This window comes from Rhinatrema bivittatum, chromosome 3 (genome assembly GCF_901001135.1).
Source record: "Rhinatrema bivittatum chromosome 3, aRhiBiv1.1, whole genome shotgun sequence".
NCBI classification, from domain to species: domain Eukaryota; kingdom Metazoa; phylum Chordata; class Amphibia; order Gymnophiona; family Rhinatrematidae; genus Rhinatrema; species Rhinatrema bivittatum.
Genome location: NC_042617.1, coordinates 88,999,018 through 89,019,763, shown reverse-complemented (window position 1 = coordinate 89,019,763; position 20,746 = coordinate 88,999,018). Strand labels below are relative to the sequence as shown.

The following is a 20,746-nucleotide window of genomic DNA, read 5'->3' as shown; positions in this document are numbered from 1 at the left end:
GTATATTTTGATTGCTTTTGGATCAGGCTAACACAAAACAATTTAAATCACTTATAACAATATCTGGAGAAATAAGCATATAAGAATAACAGCAGACAGAATGGCAAAAGTAAAGCTTTGTAAAAAGGCTTAATGTAAAGAAATCTTAGCTTTGCCAAGTAAGTTGGACTGTAGTCTCTCCTCTCTCTTTCAAGCAGACTGACTAGAGCTGGCCTGATCACCTTCTATGATGCACAAGTCACCTGTGAAGTGTCTTGTTAAAAACTCCCTCTTTTTTTTTTTGGTATATTTTGATTGCTTTTGGATCAGGCTAACACAAAACAATTTAAATCACTTATAACAATATCTGGAGAAATAAGCATATAAGAATAACAGCAGACAGAATGGCAAAAGTAAAGCTTTGTAAAAAGGCTTAATGTAAAGAAATCTTAGCTTTGCCAAGTAAGTTGGACTGTAGTCTCTCCTCTCTCTTTCAAGCAGACTGACTAGAGCTGGCCTGATCACCTTCTATGATGCACAAGTCACCTGTGAAGTGTCTTGTTAAAAACTCCCTCTTTTTTTTTTTTTGGTATATTTTGATTGCTTTTGGATCAGGCTAACACAAAACAATTTAAATCACTTATAACAATATCTGGAGAAATAAGCATATAAGAATAACAGCAGACAGAATGGCAAAAGTAAAGCTTTGTAAAAAGGCTTAATGTAAAGAAAGTAGTGGTGATATGTTGGCGGTATGCCATTTGCGGAGAGATGTAGGCCATTTGCGGAGAGATGTAGGCCATTTGCGGAGAGATGTAGGCCATCCCAAGAAATTTATACTGAAGTTCCCTATAATAAGAATTTTGCGAGACTCTGGCCATCTGACCAAAACAAATATGCAAGACAGAAGTAGATACAACAAATTCCCCGTCCACTGTCCAATGCTTCGCCAGCGCCGTACATATATCTATCTTCCACCAGTGCCGTACATATATCTATCCTCCCCATGCTAGTAAGATATTTATAATAAGACCTACACTAGGTCTGTCATTGCAGACATCCAACACCATAGCCAACTTGGAATTCGCTTTATTCAACTCAAAGCATCTGACTATAGCACTAATCTACGCTCCTCCCGGTCTCTTGGAATCAGACCCTTCCCCTATCATAGAACTAGCAGCAAAACACTTAAATTCAGGAAAACCAACTATCCTTATGGGAGACTTCAACCTCCACGTGGATGTCCATCCTCATTCTTCCAACTGCAAAACCATTCTCTCCTCCCTCACCCATATGGGTTTCAGACAAATTGTGACAGAACCTACCCACAAAGCTGGTCATACCTTAGACCTGATCTTTATAAACGAAGGTCTATCTTCCCACACCACTCCAACCTGCCTTGCGGTTCCTTGGACTGACCACAGAATCATCTCTTCAATGTTAAAGATCCCTGAGCCTCTTCCCCTAACAACCCAAACTATTAACATCTCAGTCAGGAAACAGTGCTCAGGAGATCACCTAAGCAAACACCTAGCCAAAGAACTAACGAATCTAGACCTCACCGACGCTAACTCAGCAACTTCATCATGGCTCAACATCACCAACAAGGTTGCAGATCATGTATGTCCCTTGACTACTAAGTCTATTAACCCGGACAAAGATAACAGAAAACCTTGGTTCACCACAAAACTGAAGTCTCGTAAACACGAGCTTAGAAGCAAGGAAAACCTATGGCGTAAAAGCCCTTCTACAACAACCCTCCTCAACTACAAATCATGCCTCAACACCTACAGAAACGAAATCCACAAAACAAAAAGAGAATATTACTCCAAAAAGATACACCACCTCTCATTCGATTCAAGAGCACTCTTCTCTTATGTCTCAGCCCTCACTAATCCTCCTGGACCAAGCATCCCAGATGACCAAGCTCTAAAAAAAGCCAGTGAACTTGCCGATTTTTTCGACAACAAAATCACAGCCCTCGTAGCCCCCCTCAAAGGGCTAACGCCACACACTAGCCTTACAAGCAACCACAGCCAGCAATCAGATACAACAACCGCCTCTCAACAACAACCGCCTCTCAACAACAACCGCCTCTCAACAACAACCGCCTCTCAACCCAACACTCACACAGCAGTGCTTGAATCTCTCGAACCCACTTCCACCTTAGAAATAGCAAATATCCTTAAGACGATAAAACCGTCCTCTCACCCCTTAGACCATATACCATCAAACCTGCTGAGTTCAATCCATGACACCATTGCCAAGCCAGTGGCTGATATCATTAACTGCTCCCTCGCCCAAGGCCAAGTTCCTAAACAACTCAAGTTAGCGCTTCTCAAACCTCTACTCAAAAAACCCAACCTTCCCACTACAGATCTGGCTAACTACAGACCTATAGCGAACCTCCCTATGCTAGCTAAAATTATGGAGAAAATCGTCAACAGACAACTTTCTGAATTCCTTGAAGACAACAATATCCTCACTAACAACCAATATGGATTCCGAAAGAAAAAGAGCACCGAATCCTTATTAGCCACACTAACAGACAACATTATCTTCAATCTCGAAAAAGGCCAACCTTCTCTTCTCGTGCTTCTGGATCTCTCCTCAGCTTTCGACACCGTGAACCACCCTAGCCTACTACAACAACTATCAGTCATCGGCATCACTGGAACAGCCCTCAACTGGTTTAAGTCCTTCCTAGAGAACAGAACATACAAAGTGAAGATAAACAACAAGGAATCTCACCCCATCCAAATCAAGATGGGGGTACCACAAGGATCATCACTCTCACCCACCCTTTTCAACATTTACCTGCTCCCTCTCTGTCATCTACTTACTAAGCTCAAGCTCACCCATTTCTTATACGCAGATGACATTCAAATTCTCATCCCTATCACGGAGACCATACACAAAACCATATCCTATTGGAAAAAATGCCTCTCATCCATCAACGATCTACTAACCAGCCTCAACCTGGTGCTAAACACCAAAAAAACGGAAATTCTCATCATAGCACCAGATCAATCTACCCCGCCAACATCCATCAACTCTCCAGACACCTCAGGATATTCCACCGCACCTCAAGTCAGAGATCTGGGTGTACTACTTGACGACAAACTCAGCCTCAATAAATTCATAAATAACACCACAAAAGAATGCTTCTTTAAACTACAAGTGCTAAAGAAACTAAAGCCCCTTCTACTCTATAGGGATTTCCGCACAGTACTCCAAGCCATCATTCTAACTAAATTAGACTACTGTAATTCACTCCTGCAGGGCCTTCCAGCATACACTACCAAGCCACTCCAGATGGTTCTGAATGCCACTGCAAGGATCCTTACCAATGCCAAAAAAAGGGACCATATCACCCCAATCCTACAGCACCTCCACTGGCTCCCCATCAAATACAGGATCCAGTTCAAGACCTGCATGATGGTTCACAAGGCACTACATAACATCTCCCCCCTCAACCTAACTTTCCAGCTTCAACTACACTCTTCTAACAAACCAACCAGAAGGGCATACCAGAACAGAATGATCACCCAACCTGCAAAATCTACCCTGAGGAAACGCGCTCTATCCACAGCGGGCCCGTCACTCTGGAACTCACTACCACCGGACCTCCGCCTAGAACCGTGCCACACAACGTTCAAGGTGAAACTCAAGACTTGGCTCTTCCTTCAAGCTTTCCCAGAGAGCTAAAGCAGGAAGAACAAACATCCAGCCTTGTCTTACCACAATAATGTAATGCTCACATTGAGTCAGTTTTTTGTTCCAAGTTGTTACCTAAGTTGATCTTAGTTGTTTATTAATATAATATATTACACTGTATTATAGTTCTTCTGTTCATTATATTATATTTAATATGTTCCATGTAAACCGCCTACCCGGCGATAGCTATATCTGTTAAATGTGAACCGGAGTGATATGTATTGTATACAGGAACTTCCGGTATATAAAACCAATAAATAAATAAATAAATAAATGAGGGGATATTTGGTTTCCCTAATTGAAAAATCTGCTCCAACTTGTGAAACATAGTTTTGTTGACGGAAAGCTACTGGTATGGAATTCAGATAATGTGTAATTTGCAAATAAGGGAAAGTCGAGGAGCTCCCCAAATGATAACAATCCTGAAATAAGGGAGCGGAGCCCCTTCTCCAGTGAGTAGATGGCCAAGACATGTAATGCCTGCTTGAGACCATTGCCGAAAAGCGGCAGATTGAGAGCCCGGAAGGAAATCACAATTTCCAGCTATGGGCAACAAATAGGCACAAACCCGAGGTGTCTGCAATCGTTTAGTTAATTGGACCCATGCTTGTCGAATAGGACGAAGAGTAGGAGATGAAGTCAGAAACGGGGAAATTTTGGAAGGCTCCACCTGTAGAACATAACTCACCTCCAAGGGCACCACTAACGTGCAATCTGCAACTGACGGAATGTGGGAAGAGGTTCCCAATATCCAATCTCTGATTACTCTCATATTACAAGCCAAATTATATATCTGAAGGTTCGGCACCCCCAATCCCCCTGCCCCCCACCGTTCTTGCAACCAAGAGAGAGGCAGTCTGGCCTTCCTGCCCCGCCAAAAATGCCGTAAAGAATGATCCAAGGCTGCCAAATCCCGCTGCCGGAGGGAGATGGGCAGATTCTGAAGTAGGTAGAGCCATTTAGGAAGGATAGCAATTTTTTTTTTTTTTTAAAGTGCCATTCCTCACAGAGCAGCTGCAGTCTATGGTTGATATACAAGCTAAGGAGACATTGAAAATTCTGTTGTTCCAATTTGCCATTTAATCACACATGTAATGATATAATCATCTTAAGCGCATCTAAGCATTCTTGATGAGTTTGTTAGTTGTTTTTATTTATATGTTTGTATGTCTTGATTTTTATGAACATTTGTATTGTTCCGCAACATGAACTTTGAAGCATGCGGGTCATAAATCTGCTAAAATATAAATAAAACAAAACCATTCTAGAAAAATGCTTGTTTCCTCTATATACTGCTCAATATTTGAAAAATGTAGAGGGAAAACAGTAACATTTAGCTTTCTGTTCATTAAAACTCATTTCCAAGACATTATGTATTTTTTTTAGAACCTCCCCTGCAAATCCCCTAGGAAAAGCCCCATTCAGAACACTGTCATAAGTTACCTCATACAGGATGGAGTGTACCACCACAGCCAATGTAGACTAATCAGACCCAGCAATGCTACTTTATTACCTTTTGCCAACCTGGCTGCTTCTAGGGATCCAGGGGAATTGTAAGAGAAAAGCAGATAATTTAAGAACAGTACATTTGTTTAATTGCTTTTGGGCAAGTATTACTGCTTGTTGTGCACTTACATTATTGGACAGCACATAGCTGGCATTGCTTACTTTTAAAGATAACAATCTTACATATGTTTTGTTTTAGTGAGTAATTTTAACTAGGCCAGCTGCAGCTCTGGGTCAGGGCGCTGACCCACATTTGTGCAGAGACCCGTGACTACTGTGATTGTAATCATCTTTAGACTGGGAAAAAGCAGCAAAGCAGAGTTGAACAGCACATTAAGCATACTAACAACTTCTCCCCTGATTCAGCAGCATGATCCTGATCACAGCATCTATACACTGGTAAACAAATTTCTGGGAACATTTTGTTTCCTCCACATCGGTGAAACAAGTAGATTTTAACAAGCTGAACACAAATATGCATTTATTATGTCTATATTACATACCATTTGCCAGAAAAGTGTGATACTCATTAAACATTATTACACGTCTATAGCAGCATAAGCTATAATGGCAATGTTGGCACCAGAAAAACTAAAAATAATTTGCCGCAGATTTTTGTTTGTAATCACTGTCCGATGCTTCGCAGATGAGAGTCCAACAATAGTCACCCAGCATGGAGGGGTTCCACTTGCCTTGATACCGTTTCTCCATTTTGACAATGTCTTGAAGAAACCTTTCACCATGTTCGTCACTCACAGCGCCAAGGATGTCTGGGAAGAAGTCCAAGTGGGAATGAAGAAAATGTATCTTCAATGACATGTTGCACTTCATCAATTTGTATGCCTGAAGCAGATTTTCAACCTGTTCAACATAGTCTGCTGCCTTATAGTTGCCTAAAAAGTTACAAACGACATTCTTGAAGGCTGTCCACACGACACGTTCTGTACCTTGCAGAAGACCATCAAAGTGGCTGTCCTTCATCACAGCTCGGAGTTGTGGGCCAACAAAAAACACAGTTTTTTTTTTATCTTGGCATCATTTATGCGTGGAAACATTTGCCGCAAATAATCAAAGGCTTTACTTTACTTGTTCATTGCCTTAACGAAGTTTTTCATCAGCCCAAGTTTGATGTGCAAAGATAGAAGAAATATCTTACTTGGATCCACCTATGGGTCGTGCACAACATTCCTCTGCCCTGGAACCAACTTCTTGCGGAGAGGCCAGACTTTTCTGACATAATGCAAATCTCCTGCTCGACTGTCCCACTCACAAAGGAAGCAACAATACTTGGTGTAACCAAGCTGCAGACCCAGTAGAATTGCAACTACCTTGAGATCACCACACAAATTCCAGTTGTACCTCAAGTACTCAATGTGGTTCAGCAGTAGCTGCATGTTCTCATATGTTTCTTTCATATGAATGGCATGTCTGAAAGGTATTGATGGGTAGATATTGCCGTTGTGCAGCAAAACAAACTTAAGATTGATGAATCAATAAACAGTCACCATTCTGTTGGGTTGTGGTCACATCTGAGAGTACAAAACAATCCACTATCACAGCAAAAAAGTCACTGTCTACTTGGTTGAAATATTTTGTCAAATCTTCATGACGGCTGCAAAATACTGAAAATTTTGTATCAGATGACAAAAGAATCCATCCTTGCAGCCTTGACCCAAGCAGCTCCGCCAGACTCTTCGATAAAGCCAAATCTCTGACCAGATCGTTCAGCTCTGACAGATATTAAATGAGGATCGCTGTATGTTGATGGCACAAAGTCAGGATCAGCCGCAGGTTCTATCTGTGACGGCTCGCCATCATTGCCTACGTCCTCATCATCAAGTGTCCACACCTCTGGCAGTTTTGGAACAGGAAGACTGTCGTCATGCAGCACTGGTCTCATTGCCGATGCAAGGTTAGGGTACTCAAACTTCCTGTTCTTTGATAAGTATCTTGACACATTCGTCATGCAGAAGTAACAGTCAGTTATTTGATCTTTCTGTTCCCTCCATATCATTGGGATGGCAAACGGCAACGGCAAAGCTCGTAGACTACTGGCACAAGATGCGCAACATATATGAGGAGCCCATGCTCTGTCCTGGTCACCAATTTTGCACCTGAAGTATAACTTGTATGCCTTCTTAATGAGTGCAGTCATATTCCTTTTCTGTTCTTTCAGAGTAAACTCACCACAGATGTAACAAAATGTGTCACGGCTATTACGACATTGGCGCGACATTTCATAAAGTATATGAAATTAAATCCACAAGCTTTAAACTCAGTTTTAGCGATACGATTTGCTCATTCACAAAGACGTTGCATAGGAGACTACTCATTGCTGCTGCTTGTATAAGGCTGCGTCGTCATGGAAACAAGTTGGAATCTTGCAGCTGAGCTGGGGCTTGCACGAGCAAATTCTGGCATGATCAGGCAGAGTTTCTTGGTGTATTTTAAAAAAAGTTATTCTCTGTTACATGTTACGTTGCTTATGGCCGTCAAAAATACGACATGAATTTTAAAAATCATAAAAACTACTGTCCAGCAAGAAAATAGATATACACGAGAAGTTTTAAAATGTCACAATTATTGTAACACAAAATTGGCCATTTCTCAAAAACCTTACGTGATGTACAAATTTCAAAGTAATATCTGTGATCAGCATTAAAAAATCTATTTGGAACACAAAAAGCCTGAAGGAAACAAAAACTTTATTTACCAGTGTTATCAGTGACCTTCTTGCCAAAGTCCAATAGAAGTATAACTAAATTACTATTTCACTCAGCAATTCTCTTACCATGTACTGACTGTCTGCTATCAATGTAGACCTCAAATGCCTCATAAGGCACCCTGGATAAGGGTGCCTGATAAAGGTGAAAATAAATACGTTTTCTTGCTGAAGCCCCAAAGTTGCTGGGGCTTGCACCACTTAATGACTGTGCCATGGATCCTCTTGCAAGGCACACATTACTCTCAGTGAAGGGGCAGCTTACAGGCCAACTGATGGCAGCTTCCACCAAACTATCTCTTGAAGTTGCTGCTAATGGTCAAATAGGGAAATACTCAAGCTCTGCATGTCATGTTGGACACTTATGAAGTCTCCTATTGATGACATTTGAGTTTTCAGCAACTTCCTTTCACTAAATTTATTTGGTGGTTGACGTGAAATAAATAAAATTTGAGACCAATACTTGATCCACAGATAAGACTGTAGGTGACACACGAGACCTGCAATTGCTGGGATTGCAGTGTTGGCCTTTCTGTGCTCATGAGTTCTTATGCTTGCATGGTTTACATACTTTTATATAACCATGTATTGATAAAATTTTAAACACACCAGGACATCTGGCATCTATTTTACTTTTTCTAATCTGACCGCAGATGATCTTTACGACATGAATGTCCCGCTATCAGACAGTGATATAAGTCCAAGAGATGCCACTGCTTGGAGCAGGGATGCAGCCAGGTAGTCTTGTACATATTTAGCTGGTGCAACATAGCATTAGTGATTGCAAGATTATATTCAGTGCATCTGAACAGGAATCTGTTTGAGTTGGCCTTACAATATCAAGATGCCCTAGCATTCTATTTTATGAGGCTGCGTTGCAGTCAAATCTGGCACTTAAGTCAATCAAGATTATCAATGTGTCATTGCAAGGGATGTCCATTATAACTGTCCAGTTGCTCCGAGAAAATGTATGGGTCCTGGTAGAGGCACAGGCACCAACTGTTACCCTTGCAGATGTTTATATGGATAAACAATCTCATTCATTTGTTTTGGAGGTTTACAAATGCTATGTATCAGAGATGTAGAAATGGCAAAGCCCATTCCAGAGGTTCTTGGTTTAACTTTAGATTTTCCTATCCAGTAGAATGTGTAGCCTGTGCCAACCTAAATCAGACAGCGGAGTTGCTTACCTGTAACAGGTGTTCGAGGACAGCAGGATGTTAGTTCTCACACATGGGTGACATCATTAGATGAAGCCCCAGTCCGGAACTTTGACATCAGATTCTAGAACTTTCAAACATGCCCTACTGAGCATGTGCTGCTGTAGTCATCACCCTGCCCCCTAAGCAGGGTCCCTCAGTCCATGATATAGCTAATACATGGATAAACCAACTCCCAGAAAAGGCAGGTTGGTTTCCTGAGGACTAACATCCTGCTGTCTTCTGAGAACACCTGTTACAGGTAAGCAACACTGCATGCTTGGAGGACAAGCAGGATGGTGGTCCTCACACATGGGTGATTCCCAAGATATAGGCTGTCCACGCAGGACAAAGTGGGAAACTGCACAGTGCTGAGAGCACCACCTCTCTCCCTTTTGACTGTGAGGCAGCTAACCCACAAAGGGGTCTAGGCAGGAAAAGAGTTGGGTTCTACAAAGAGAAAACCAGAGGAAGGACAGATACAAAAGCCCCATGGGTAGCAGGGGCACCTAAGGCAGAGATGGGATGCAAGTGCCAGCAAAAAACATACTCTGAATCACAGAAAACAGTACAAGCAAGGTTTTGGATCAGTAAACCCTGAAAGGTGGTCTAGAACTTCCTGGGTACAGGAAACATCCAGAGATGGAAACCCGTGAAGGACTCTTGGACGAAGATTGCATAGTTTCCTTTGGTGTTTCAAGACAACCGAAAAACCAACTGGGGCCCGAGAGCTCCCCAGAAAGAAACTGCGGTCCACTGGCATCTGAAGGACAGATTGCATCTGCAGAAGTGTGCCAATGTTTGGCTGATAGGCACAATGGTCAGAAAAACCCAAGCAATGCTTAGATGAATAATCAGCAACAATGGTAGGGTCTGCGACAGACACTATATGTGCCAAAGCACCAAACATAGCTGACCATACAGGACAAGATCAGGAGTTTCAGGGGATGAAAGGCAATCTCTGAACGGGACTGCTAGCCCAAACCCTGAGCAGGGAGATAAGTTAGGCCTGAAGCTCACCCACACTAATTCACTATTGTCTTATGAAAGGGGAAATCTTTCAACGGAGAATCAATCATGGTTCACCACATTAATGTGGGTTTATGTGCGGTTTTATTGCATAGGGCCTTCAGCACATTGTACACACATCTGCGTGGATATTTGTTTTGCACGGATTTTCTACATGTATCTTATTTGCATGCTGTTCCCTTATAGAGGTGCCTGCTTTTGCCTTGTGGGCTAAAAAAAATTACTCGCTGAAAATAGCACAGATTTAGCTGTGGGTCTTATTACATCAACCTCTATTTTGGCAAGAGCCCTGTTTCAAGACAAACATTTTCTTCCATTTTATGGACTGTTTTTAGTTCTGTTTTCATAGTATTGCAAGCTTCAGGCATTTCCAGTCATATTTTTCTTGTTTTGTAGTAGGCCTGCTCATTAGGATGAAGACAGTGAATCAGGTACTCTTTGCTGATTTTGCTTATTAGAGTTAGCGCAGTTGCTTACCTGTCACAGGTGTTCTCCTAGGACAGCAGGATGTTAGTCCTCACATGTGGGTGACATCATCTGATGGAGCCCAGCACGGAAAGCTTTTCTCAAAGTTTCTAGAAGCTTTGACTAGCAGACTGAGCATGCCCAGCCTGCCATTATCCACGTGTCCATGCGAGGTCCCCCTTTAGTATCGAAATATAGCAAAACAGACGAGCGAAAAAATAAAACAAACTAAAGGTGAACCCAACATCATAGGGAGGTGGGGTGGGATTCCTGAGGACTAACATCCTGCTGTCCTAGGAGAACACCTGTTACAGATAAGCAACTGCGCTTTCTCCTAGGACAAGCAGGATGGTAGTCCTCACATGTGGGAATACAGAACTCCAGACCGTCATGTTCAGTTCGAGAGACCAACAGTGACTGAACAAGATGCCAACGGGCATAACACAACTGGGACATTGTGGGTAACAGGAGACGGTCTGGTTCCCACAAGAAGCATGAGCAGAGAGTTGGGTTCAGGTCTGGAACAGGTTGCGCAGGACGGACTGACTGAAGGTGCTGTCTTGACGGCTATCCCCGTCAAGGCAGTAATGGGCTGCAAACGGAGAGAACTCCAGGTTGCGGCCTGGCAAATTTCCGCGACAGGGACTGCACCAAGTGAGCCACAGACGCTGCCATCGCCTGCAGAGTGAGCCTTTACTCTGCTGGCTAATTGAAGGCCTGCCTGTACATAGCAGAAGGCGATGCAAACTGCCAGCCAGTTAGACAAGGTCTGTTTTCCCACCGCCAACCCCAGCCTGTTGGGATCAAATGATGCGAAAAGCTGGATGGACTGTCCATGGCTCGCTGTGTGATCTACGTAGAAGGCCAAAGTCCGTTTACAGGCCAGGGTATGGAGAGCTCGTTCCCCTGGGTGGGACTGAAGCCTCGGAAAGAAGGTGGGTAAAACAATCGACTGATCGATATGAAAATCAGTCACCACCTTGGGCAGGAACTTAGGATGCATATGCAGGACCACACGATCATGGAAGAACTTTATGTAGGGTGGTACGTAACCAAAGCCTGGAGCTCACTGACCCTGCGAGTGGAAGTGATCGCCACCAGAAATATGCCTTTCCAGGCGAGGAGCTTCAGGTCACAGGAATGCAGAGGCTTAAAGGGAGGCTGCATCAGTAGTGCCAGGACAACGTTGAGGTCCCAGGATGCTGCCGGTAGTCGAAGGGGGGGCTTCAGTTGGAGGAGATCCCACATGAAACGACCAACCAGAGGCTGGACCAAAATGAGCGTACCAGTGACACCTCGGTGTTAAGCGCTTACCGCGCTGAGGTGCACCCTGACAGAACTGGTCTGGAGCCCAGACTCTGATAAATGCCAAAGGTAGACCAACAGCTGGGGGAGAGGGCATGAGAAGGGGTCTAACCCATGCCCCCCACACCAAATGGAAAAATGTTTCCATTTGGAGCTGGAGGACTTCCATGTCAAAGGTTTCCTGGACTCTACCAGAACCCTGGAAATACAGTCCGAGAGCTGTAAGGGCTAGAGGATTAAGTGCTCAACATCCAAGCCATGAGGGCCAGGGCCCAAAGGTTGGGGTGGCACAGGGTGCCCTGGTTCTATGATATGAGGTCGGGTGCCATCCCCAGTGGGATGGGAGAACGCACAGACAGGTCCTGGAGAAGCGGGAACCAAACCTGCCTTAGCCAGGAGGGTGCCACGAGAATCATGGTCCCCTCATCCTGCTGGAACTTTGACAGGGTCTTTGGTAGCAGAGGCAGAGGGGAGTATGCATACAGGAGGCTCTGTCCCCAGTGAAGGGAGAAGGCATCGCAGGCAGGGTGGCCGTTCCCCACCATTAGGGAGCAGAACCTGCTCATCTTGTGGTTGAGAGGGGAATTGTATAGGTCCACATCTGGCATACCCCACTGGCGGAAACAGGGAGGTAACCACTGCCGGGTTGAGGCACCACTTGTGTGACTGGAAGGACCAGCTGAGGCAGTCCGCCAGCACACTGAGCTGACCTGGCAGATAGGTGGCCTGGAGACACATTCCTTGGGAGAGGGCCTAGTTCCAAACCTGCACCACCTCTTGGCAGAGGAGGAATGTGCTGATGCTGCCCTGTTTGTTGATGTACCACATCGCGACCTGGTTGTCCATTCTTATGAGAACTTCCTTGGATGACAATTGATCTCTGAAGGCCCACAAGGCGTACCGTATCACCCGAAGCTCCAGAAGGTGGTGAGTGTGTAGGCCGTTCATATGGGCTCCCCACCCCCGGTGAGAAGCATCAGTGGTGAGGGTCACCTGGGGCAGTGCGGCCTGTAAAGGAAGTCCGCATTCCAGATTGGAGAGGGTTTCCCACCAGGTCAGAGATACCCTGAGATGGTCCGTGACTGTGACCAGCGTTTTTAAATTCTGAGATGCCTGCTGCCACTGAGACTGTAAGGCCCATTGAGAGCTCCTCATGTGGAGGCGAGCCTGGGGAGTCACATGGATGTAGGCCACCATGTGGTCCAGTAGGCGGAGCAGGAGCCGAGCTGGCACCCTCCTGCTGTTTTGGACTAGGGTAGCCAGCGAGGCAAGGGCAATCGCCTGGACCTTGGGCAGGAAAGCTTTCACTTGCGTCATTTCCAACCTTGGACCTATTAAGTCGAGCTGGGAGGACAGGCAGAGGTGAGCCCTGGGGAAATTGATAAGGAATGCCACTGTCTGCAGGGTCTGCACCATCAAGGCCAGAGCGTGCAAGGCCCCCTGAGCGAGAGTCGCTCCTGACCAACCAACCGTTCAGGTATGGAAACACATGGACCGAGCGACGCCTGAGGTAGGCAGCCACCACCACCAAGCATTTGGTGAAAACGCGGGGGGCTGATGCCAGCCCAAAGGGTAGCACTTTTTACTGGAAATGTGCATTCCACACCAAGAAGCGGAGGTACTGCCTGTGGTTGGGGTGGGGAAGATTGCAATGTGTGTGTACTCTTCCTTGAGGTTGAGGGAGCAAAGCCAGTCTCCTCTTCAGAGGAGCGGGATCAGCGAGCCCAAAGAGACCATCTTGAATTTTTCTCTTATGAGAAGCTTGTTCAGCATCCTGAGGTCGAGAATGGGGTGCAAGCCGCCATTCCTTTTTGGGATGAGGAAATACCTCGAATAGAACCCTTGGCCTTGTTGATGGCGAGGGACCGGTTCCACTGTGCCTGCTGCAAGGAGGGCAGAGAATTCTATTTGAAGAACGTCCAAATGGGTGGATGAATCCCACAATGGACATGGGGGAGAAGTCTCTGGGAGCAAGCTGAAATGCAGACAGTACCCCTGGAAAATGATGGAGAAGATCCAACGGTCCGATGTGATCTCTTCCCAGTGATGGGCGAAGCTGAGAAGCTTGCCGCCAACTGGGATATCAGGCGCCAGGGGAACAGTCAACTAACTTATGCTCCCTTGCTGCCAGTCAAAAGCCAGGGCTTGCTGGGGCGCCGGTTGGGGTCTAGGGCCCCGATGCTGGCGGGGGCGACCCCTGGAACCGGTTCGTGGTGTGAGAGACCAAGCGGCCGGAGGGTAATACTTCCTCTGCCGGTAGAAGGGTTTACAAGAACCTTGTTTGGAGGATTTCCTAGCTGAGGATGGCCCTTTTGAGGCACTATCGGATAGCTGCTGGAGAGTATCATAATGGTCCCACAGTTGCGCCGTCGCATCTCGGACCTTATCCCCGAACAGATTCTCGCCGGTATAGGGGAGGTCGGCAAGCCTGTCCTGGACCTCTGGCTGGAGGTCCGAGGCCTGGAGCCAAGCCAGCCTTCTGGCACCAATGCCCACGGTGGATAAGCGGGCTACAGTCTCAAAAACATCGTAGGTGGAACGCACCTGTTTTCCTACTTCAGACCCAGTGAGGCAAAGGCAGTAAGAGCTTCCTGCTGTTGCTGGGGAAGGCCCTCCACAAAATCCTGGACTCGCTTCCAAAGATTGTGGTTGTACTGAGTCATGTAAAGTTGGTAGGCTTCAATGCAGGCAACCAGCATGGTGCCTTGGAAAATTTTCCTCCCCATGGCGTTGGGTTCCCTATGCTCACGTCCCAGAGAGATGGAGGCAAGGGTATGGGAACACCGTGCCTTTTTTAAGGTGGACTCCACGACCACAGACTGTTGGGAGAGGTATCTTCTCTCAAACCCCAGGTGGCATCAGTCTTTCTGTTAACTGGGGAGACAGAGATGGGGTGTTCCCTCACGTGGAGGAGTTCCTTAAAAATGTCATGGATAGAGACTGCCACGATCTCCTAAGGAGCGTCAATGAACTGGAGGACTTCCAGCATCTTGTAACGTGCATTCTCCTCTGTAAGGAGCTGAAAGGGGATGGCTTCAGCCATATCTCCGAGGGCTTTGGAGGCCGTGGGGGCACCGACGGGTCCCCCGCCATCAAGGGGATGATTGGCCGTGGTAAGCTGGAGGAGTCCGGCAATGGCTTGGGGAACCATGGGTGAGGGTGCACGGACCTGGACTGCTGTGGTGGAGGGCATCGGTGGCCAACGGGGCATTGAAGGCCCCTCAGGCACTGGCTGCATCGGCAGTGCACCAAGAAAGACGTCCAGACGCTCCAGCAGAGGTGCTAACACAGATAGCAGAGGCTCGGGCACTATTATGGGGGCCGGTGGCACCAGCAGCTCATTGCTCTGCAGCGCCATGAGCACCACCGATTGCACCCTGCAGTTCTACTCCTCTTGGAAGTCCTGGGTGATCAGGATTGATGGAGGGGGATGAGGCGTCGCCGGCTCATCCTCGGGTCCCCGATGTGGCAGGGCGCCCTGCAAAGGTGTTGGTGGGGAACATCTAGGTCTACCCAGGGCATTGGAGGATGGGCCTCCAATGGCGGCTTGGCAGCTACCGATGCCACTCCAGAACTCTGTCTGGACGGTGATTGGTGCCGATGCTTCCGGGACCATTTTCGGTGCTCGGCCTGGTCTTTCCCTGGCGCCGAGGAAGTCGATGACCCTAAGGGTCAGGGGGAATGGAGAGACCACAGCGGATCAATCGCCTTCTCCCCAATTCTTGGGGGTGCTAGCTAGAGGGGTCGCGAAAGGGAGCGACTAAGACGATTCTCCGTGATCCTTGGGCGTCGAAGAGACTGACGCAGGTGTGGAGGATTTTGGGGTCCCGAAAAGCTTCTCCATTTTGTCAAGGTGTGCCCGATGATCTTTGGGAGTCGTCTGATTGCACAGATGGCACCCACGGACGTCATGCAAGGCCCCCCAAGCACAGGATGCAAACCTCATGCGGATCCGTGATGGACAGGTTCCGCGGGCACTGGGGTCACCGAAAACCAGTCGACGCCATGAAAAAAATATGGCGTGTGGTTGATGACCGACTGATACCATGAGTTGGGGAGCCTGGAATCGATCGTGAGCTGTAGCAAAAAATTAATGCTGTCTTACCGTATTGAGGGGGCCCCGACCACGAAGGGGGACGCAACGAGGATCAAAAAAGGGATTGAAAATCGAAAGAAATTCAAAAACGTTGGAGATCCACGGACCATGAGGCAACTGCACTGCAGAAAAGAAGAGACTGAAGGGGAACCTCGCTTGGACGCATGGATAATAGCAGGTTGGGCATGCTCAGTCTGCTGGTAAAAGCTTCTAGAAACTTTGACAAAATTTTCCATGCCAGGTTTCATCTGATGATGTCACCCACATGTGAGGACTACCATCCTGTTTGTCCTAGGAGAAAGAGGTATTGACAGCCTATAAAATATTCTCTTATAAGCCTTATAAATACTATCTTAACAATATCTTTTGTATAGAGAAGTCTCTTTTTTCACAGATACTGCCAGATAAAAAAACAGAAGTCATTTCCTGTTTTGGTTGCCACATAATGGTAACAACTTCTGTTGCCTAGAGAGGAAAAATACCAACTAATACTTGGAATACAGAAGTGGAATGGGGCAATTACATTTTATGATTAACACAGATTCTCCAGGAAGTAGCTTTAAGCAAGATGAAAGCGTTCATTAATCTTGTGTGACGTCCACCAACTAGTGTTCTAATGGTTGCTTGTTTTTAGGAGCTTTACTAAAAAACCCTCCCTTTCCCCCCCCCACTATATTACCTTGGCTTTTCCTGGGCCTCAATCTGACGGATGACATCCTCCATCCACAGCATGAGGTCACGCACCATACTGAAGAAACGGAATTTGTCACCCGTGTCCACCAGTGTAACTCTGCGCCCCTCGCACGCATCCAGTAATGCCTTCCAGGCTTCCAAGACTTCATTCTCCCTCTTTTGAATGTCATCAGCTTTATCTCCCGCATAAGCAGCCTGAAGGCGTGCAGCATCCTCTTGCAGTTGTCTCACCTAGGTGTCATAAAACAAGTGCACAGCTCAGAAATCCTGCAGTGCCATATGAATCACCTCCAAGCAACAGATCTAGGCTTCAGTGTCATCTTGCATCTACATCCATGGGAAATCAATGCAGAATCATGTGCTCACTAAATAAACAGCCTGTTACTTTATTTAAACAAAGTTTCCGGGGTGGGGGGGATTTTCCTTACCTGTTAATTTTCTTTCCATAAATCTTGCTATGCTAGTCCAATTGAGTCCTTACAGGTGGGTTATGTCCCCCCTACTAATAGATGGAGGCAAAGCGCAAGACTTTCTCTGACATCACTGCCATTATATATAGGTGGTACAGCCCTGACAAAGCACTTAGAACAAAACTATATTAGCAAAAAATTTGAATTATAAACCAACATGTCTGGAGAGAACAAACCTTCAAAATGCTACCCTCTCAAGGATCCCTATAGACAAGGAATTCGCAAGATTTACATATAGATGACAAGAATCAAGACCCTAATCGATCAGAGCAGCCCCAATTTCCTGGGAAAATCCTGGACTGGTGTAACAGAAGTCATGGATAGAAAATTAATAGGTAGGGGAAATTTCTCCTTCCATTTAATCCAAACCAGTCTAATAAGTCCTTACAGGTGGGAAGTAGCAAAGCCCTACTAAAGAGAGAGGGAAGAATTTAGGGCCACTAAAGTACCCCCAGCTTCATAAGCTGTATTGTCCTTTGCAGAACCAGCTAATCAATAAAGCTTCATAAAGGAGAGCAAGGAGGACCAAGTAGATGCTTTGCAAATATCCTCTGGTGATACAGCAATAGTCTCGGCTCTAGGAGGAAGACTGTGCCTTAGTCGAACGAGCGTGAATAACCTTGGCAACTTGCTGGCCCAAAACAAACAGACAGAAGAAACCATGTCTAATTAGCATTCTGAGGAGGTAATTACATGTGTAAAACCTATCGACAATTAAATAGTATATATTGGAGAAACTACTTACCTGATAATTTCGTTTTCCTTAGTGTAGACAGAAGGACTCAGGACCAATGGGTATAGTGTGCTCCTGATCAGACGGATCAGATTTCAATCTGACGTCAGCCCTAGTACATATACCCCTGTAGGACGCCATGCTCTTCAGTATTCTCTTTGAAAAGCAATTGTGGATATATGTGTGACTGAATAACTGGATAAACTTGATTAACTTGAACTGGTTGATGTGGTTATAGCCAGAGACCGCCAGTGCACTCAACAGACACTGACACCCGGTAGGAATGGGTATCCTAATTAGAGGGAAGCTTGGCTTACCCGTGTTTGTTTTGCTCTTGGGGATTGTCCCCCGAGGTTTCCGTGATTGTCGGCAGCCGTGGGTGAGATGCTGAGTCCATCTGTCTACACTAAGGAAAACGAAATTATCAGGTAAGTAATTTCTCCATTTCCTAGCGTGTAGCAGATGGACTCAGGACCAATGGGATGTACAAAAGCTACTCCCGAACTGGATGGGAGGATGCCCATGGCCCACTTAGTACTGCCCTTGCGAATGCTGTGTCCTCCAGAGCCTGAACATCCAGGCGATAGAACCTAGAGAAGGTATGAATGGAGGACAATGTCGTCGCCCGACAGATCTCGGTGGGTGACAGCATCTTGGTTTCCGTCCAGGACACTGCCTGGGCTCTAGTGGAATGGGCCTTGCCTGCCTCTACATAGGCCGCCTTGATAACTTCTTTGATCCAGCGGGCTATGGTTGCCCGTGAGGCCGCTTCCCCTTGTTTCTTCCTGCTGTGAAGGACGAAAAGGTGGTCTGTCTTTCGTATGGATTCCGACCTTTCCAGATATTGGAGTAGGAGCCTGCCAACGTTAAGATAGCGAAGGCGGCGAGATTCTTCGGAGTCCTTATGCTCGTCTGGCAATGGTAGCGAGATGGTTTGGTTTAGATGGAAGTGAGAAACCACTTTTCGGAGGAAGGAGGGGACTGTGCGTAGCTGTATGGATCCAGGTGTGAACCCGAGGAAGGGTTCTCGACAGGACAGTGCTTGAAGCTCGGAGATGCAACGGGCCGAGCCGACTGCCACTAGGAATGCAGTCTTCAGTGTTAGTAGTCGGAGGGACAGACCGCAGGTGGGTCTGAAGGAGGCTCCTGCTAGGAAGTCTAGGACTAGGTTGAGATTCCATAAATGTTCTGGCCACTTCAGTGGTGGTCGGATCTGTTTGACGTCTTTCAGGAAACGTCCGGATGAGAGGCTAGGCTGCCACCCTCCACCTTGGCTTTATTGCAGGCCAACTGCACCTTGATGGAGTTGAGAGATAACCCCTTCTGTAAGCCGCTCTGCAGGAATTTGAGAATTGCGGGAATTTCGACTGTCCGCGGGAGGATGTTGCGGTCTTCACACCAGGCTTTGAATATTCTCCATATTCGTATGTAGGTTAGCAATGTGGAAAATCTGCGTGCTCGGAGCAGAGTGTCAATCACCATCCCAGAGTATCCGCTCTTCTTCAGGTGTGTCCTCTCAAGGGCCAGACCGTAAGAGAGAATCGAGCTGGGTCTTCGTGGAGGATTGGGTCTTGTTGGAGCAGATGCCTGTGAGGAGATAGAGGGAGAGGACTCCCTGTCAGTAGTCTTCTCATGTCTGCATACCATGGCCTTCTTGGCCAGTCTGGGGGCCACCAGAAGTACTGGTCCCCTGTGGTGTTCTATCTTGTGGCTGATTCTGCCCAGTAGCGGCCACGGTGGGAAGGTGTATAGCAGGATTTCCTGTGGCCAGGTCTGGATGAGGGCATCGATCCCTTGGGACTGTGGTTCCCGTCTGCGACTGAAAAAGTTGGGAACTTGGGTGTTTGGAGGTCCATGGCTGGTGTTCCCCAGCGGTTTACTATCAACTGGAAGGCTGAGGTAATCCGCAGTGATGTTGTCTTTTCCCGCGATGTGGGCAGCTGAGATCCCTTATTTATTTATTTATTTAGGGGTTTCTTATATACCGAGGCACGTTTGCAAAACATCACCTCGGTTCACAATGTAACATAACTTAGCAACAGGCTTTACAATAATAACATTAACAGGTAGGGGTTAACAAGGGCAGGAGATGATAATACGAGAAATATATACAAATGTACAAGTTGATTTTAACAAGTAGGTTAAATAAAGCAATAAGGATAATTAGCAGGGTTAAGTAATAGATGGAGGGGGAAGAAGAGGAGGAAACCTAGAGTGGGTGGGGGGTAAAGAATGGGCGAGGGTCAGATGGGGTAGGGAGAGAAAATAGACGGTGCGAGGGTCAGGTGGGCGGTCGGTTGGTGGTCAGATGGGCGGTCATGTCGAATCTATGGGGGGAGTCAGTTCGTTAGTCAGGATACGCTAGTTTGAACAGCCATGTTTTAAGATTGTGCTTGAATTTGTGGCAAGGTTCCTGGCGTAGTTGGGAAGGCATTTTATTCCAGTGGGAGGTTCCTGAAATGATGAAAGATCGCTCTCTAAAGGTGGTATGCTTCATGCATTTAGGAGAGGGTATTTGGAGTTTGGCTAGATGATGCGTTCTTGTGGGTCTTGTCGGAGTGTGAAGCAGGAGATGTTCTGGGAACCATTGCATGTCCTGGTTATGAATGGCTTTGTGTATTAGCGTGAGTACTTTATATATTATCCTGGAGGTTACAGGGAGCCAATGTAATGATTGAAGGACTGGTGTAATGTGGTCATGACGGTGAGTGTATTTTTGCTTCCGCCCACGCCATTAGGGGATCTATTTCCAGGGACATCTGTTGGCTTCTGGTTCCTCCCTGGCGGTTGATATAAGCCACTGTTGTGGCGTTGTCCGACCGATTCGCCCCG

General features: G+C 46.4%; 1 protein-coding gene across 3 annotated transcripts in view; it reads right to left on the bottom strand.

The window, feature by feature from the left end:
- Window positions 1-20,746, bottom strand: part of SPTBN1 (spectrin beta, non-erythrocytic 1) — a 724,701-nt gene that overhangs the window by 104,143 nt on the left and 599,812 nt on the right. For all 3 annotated transcript variants that reach the window (XM_029593444.1, XM_029593446.1, XM_029593445.1), the window contains one exon: window positions 16,698-16,942. In XM_029593444.1, the coding sequence (XP_029449304.1) occupies window positions 16,698-16,942 (245 nt within the window). The remainder of the gene's footprint in view (window positions 1-16,697; window positions 16,943-20,746) is intronic.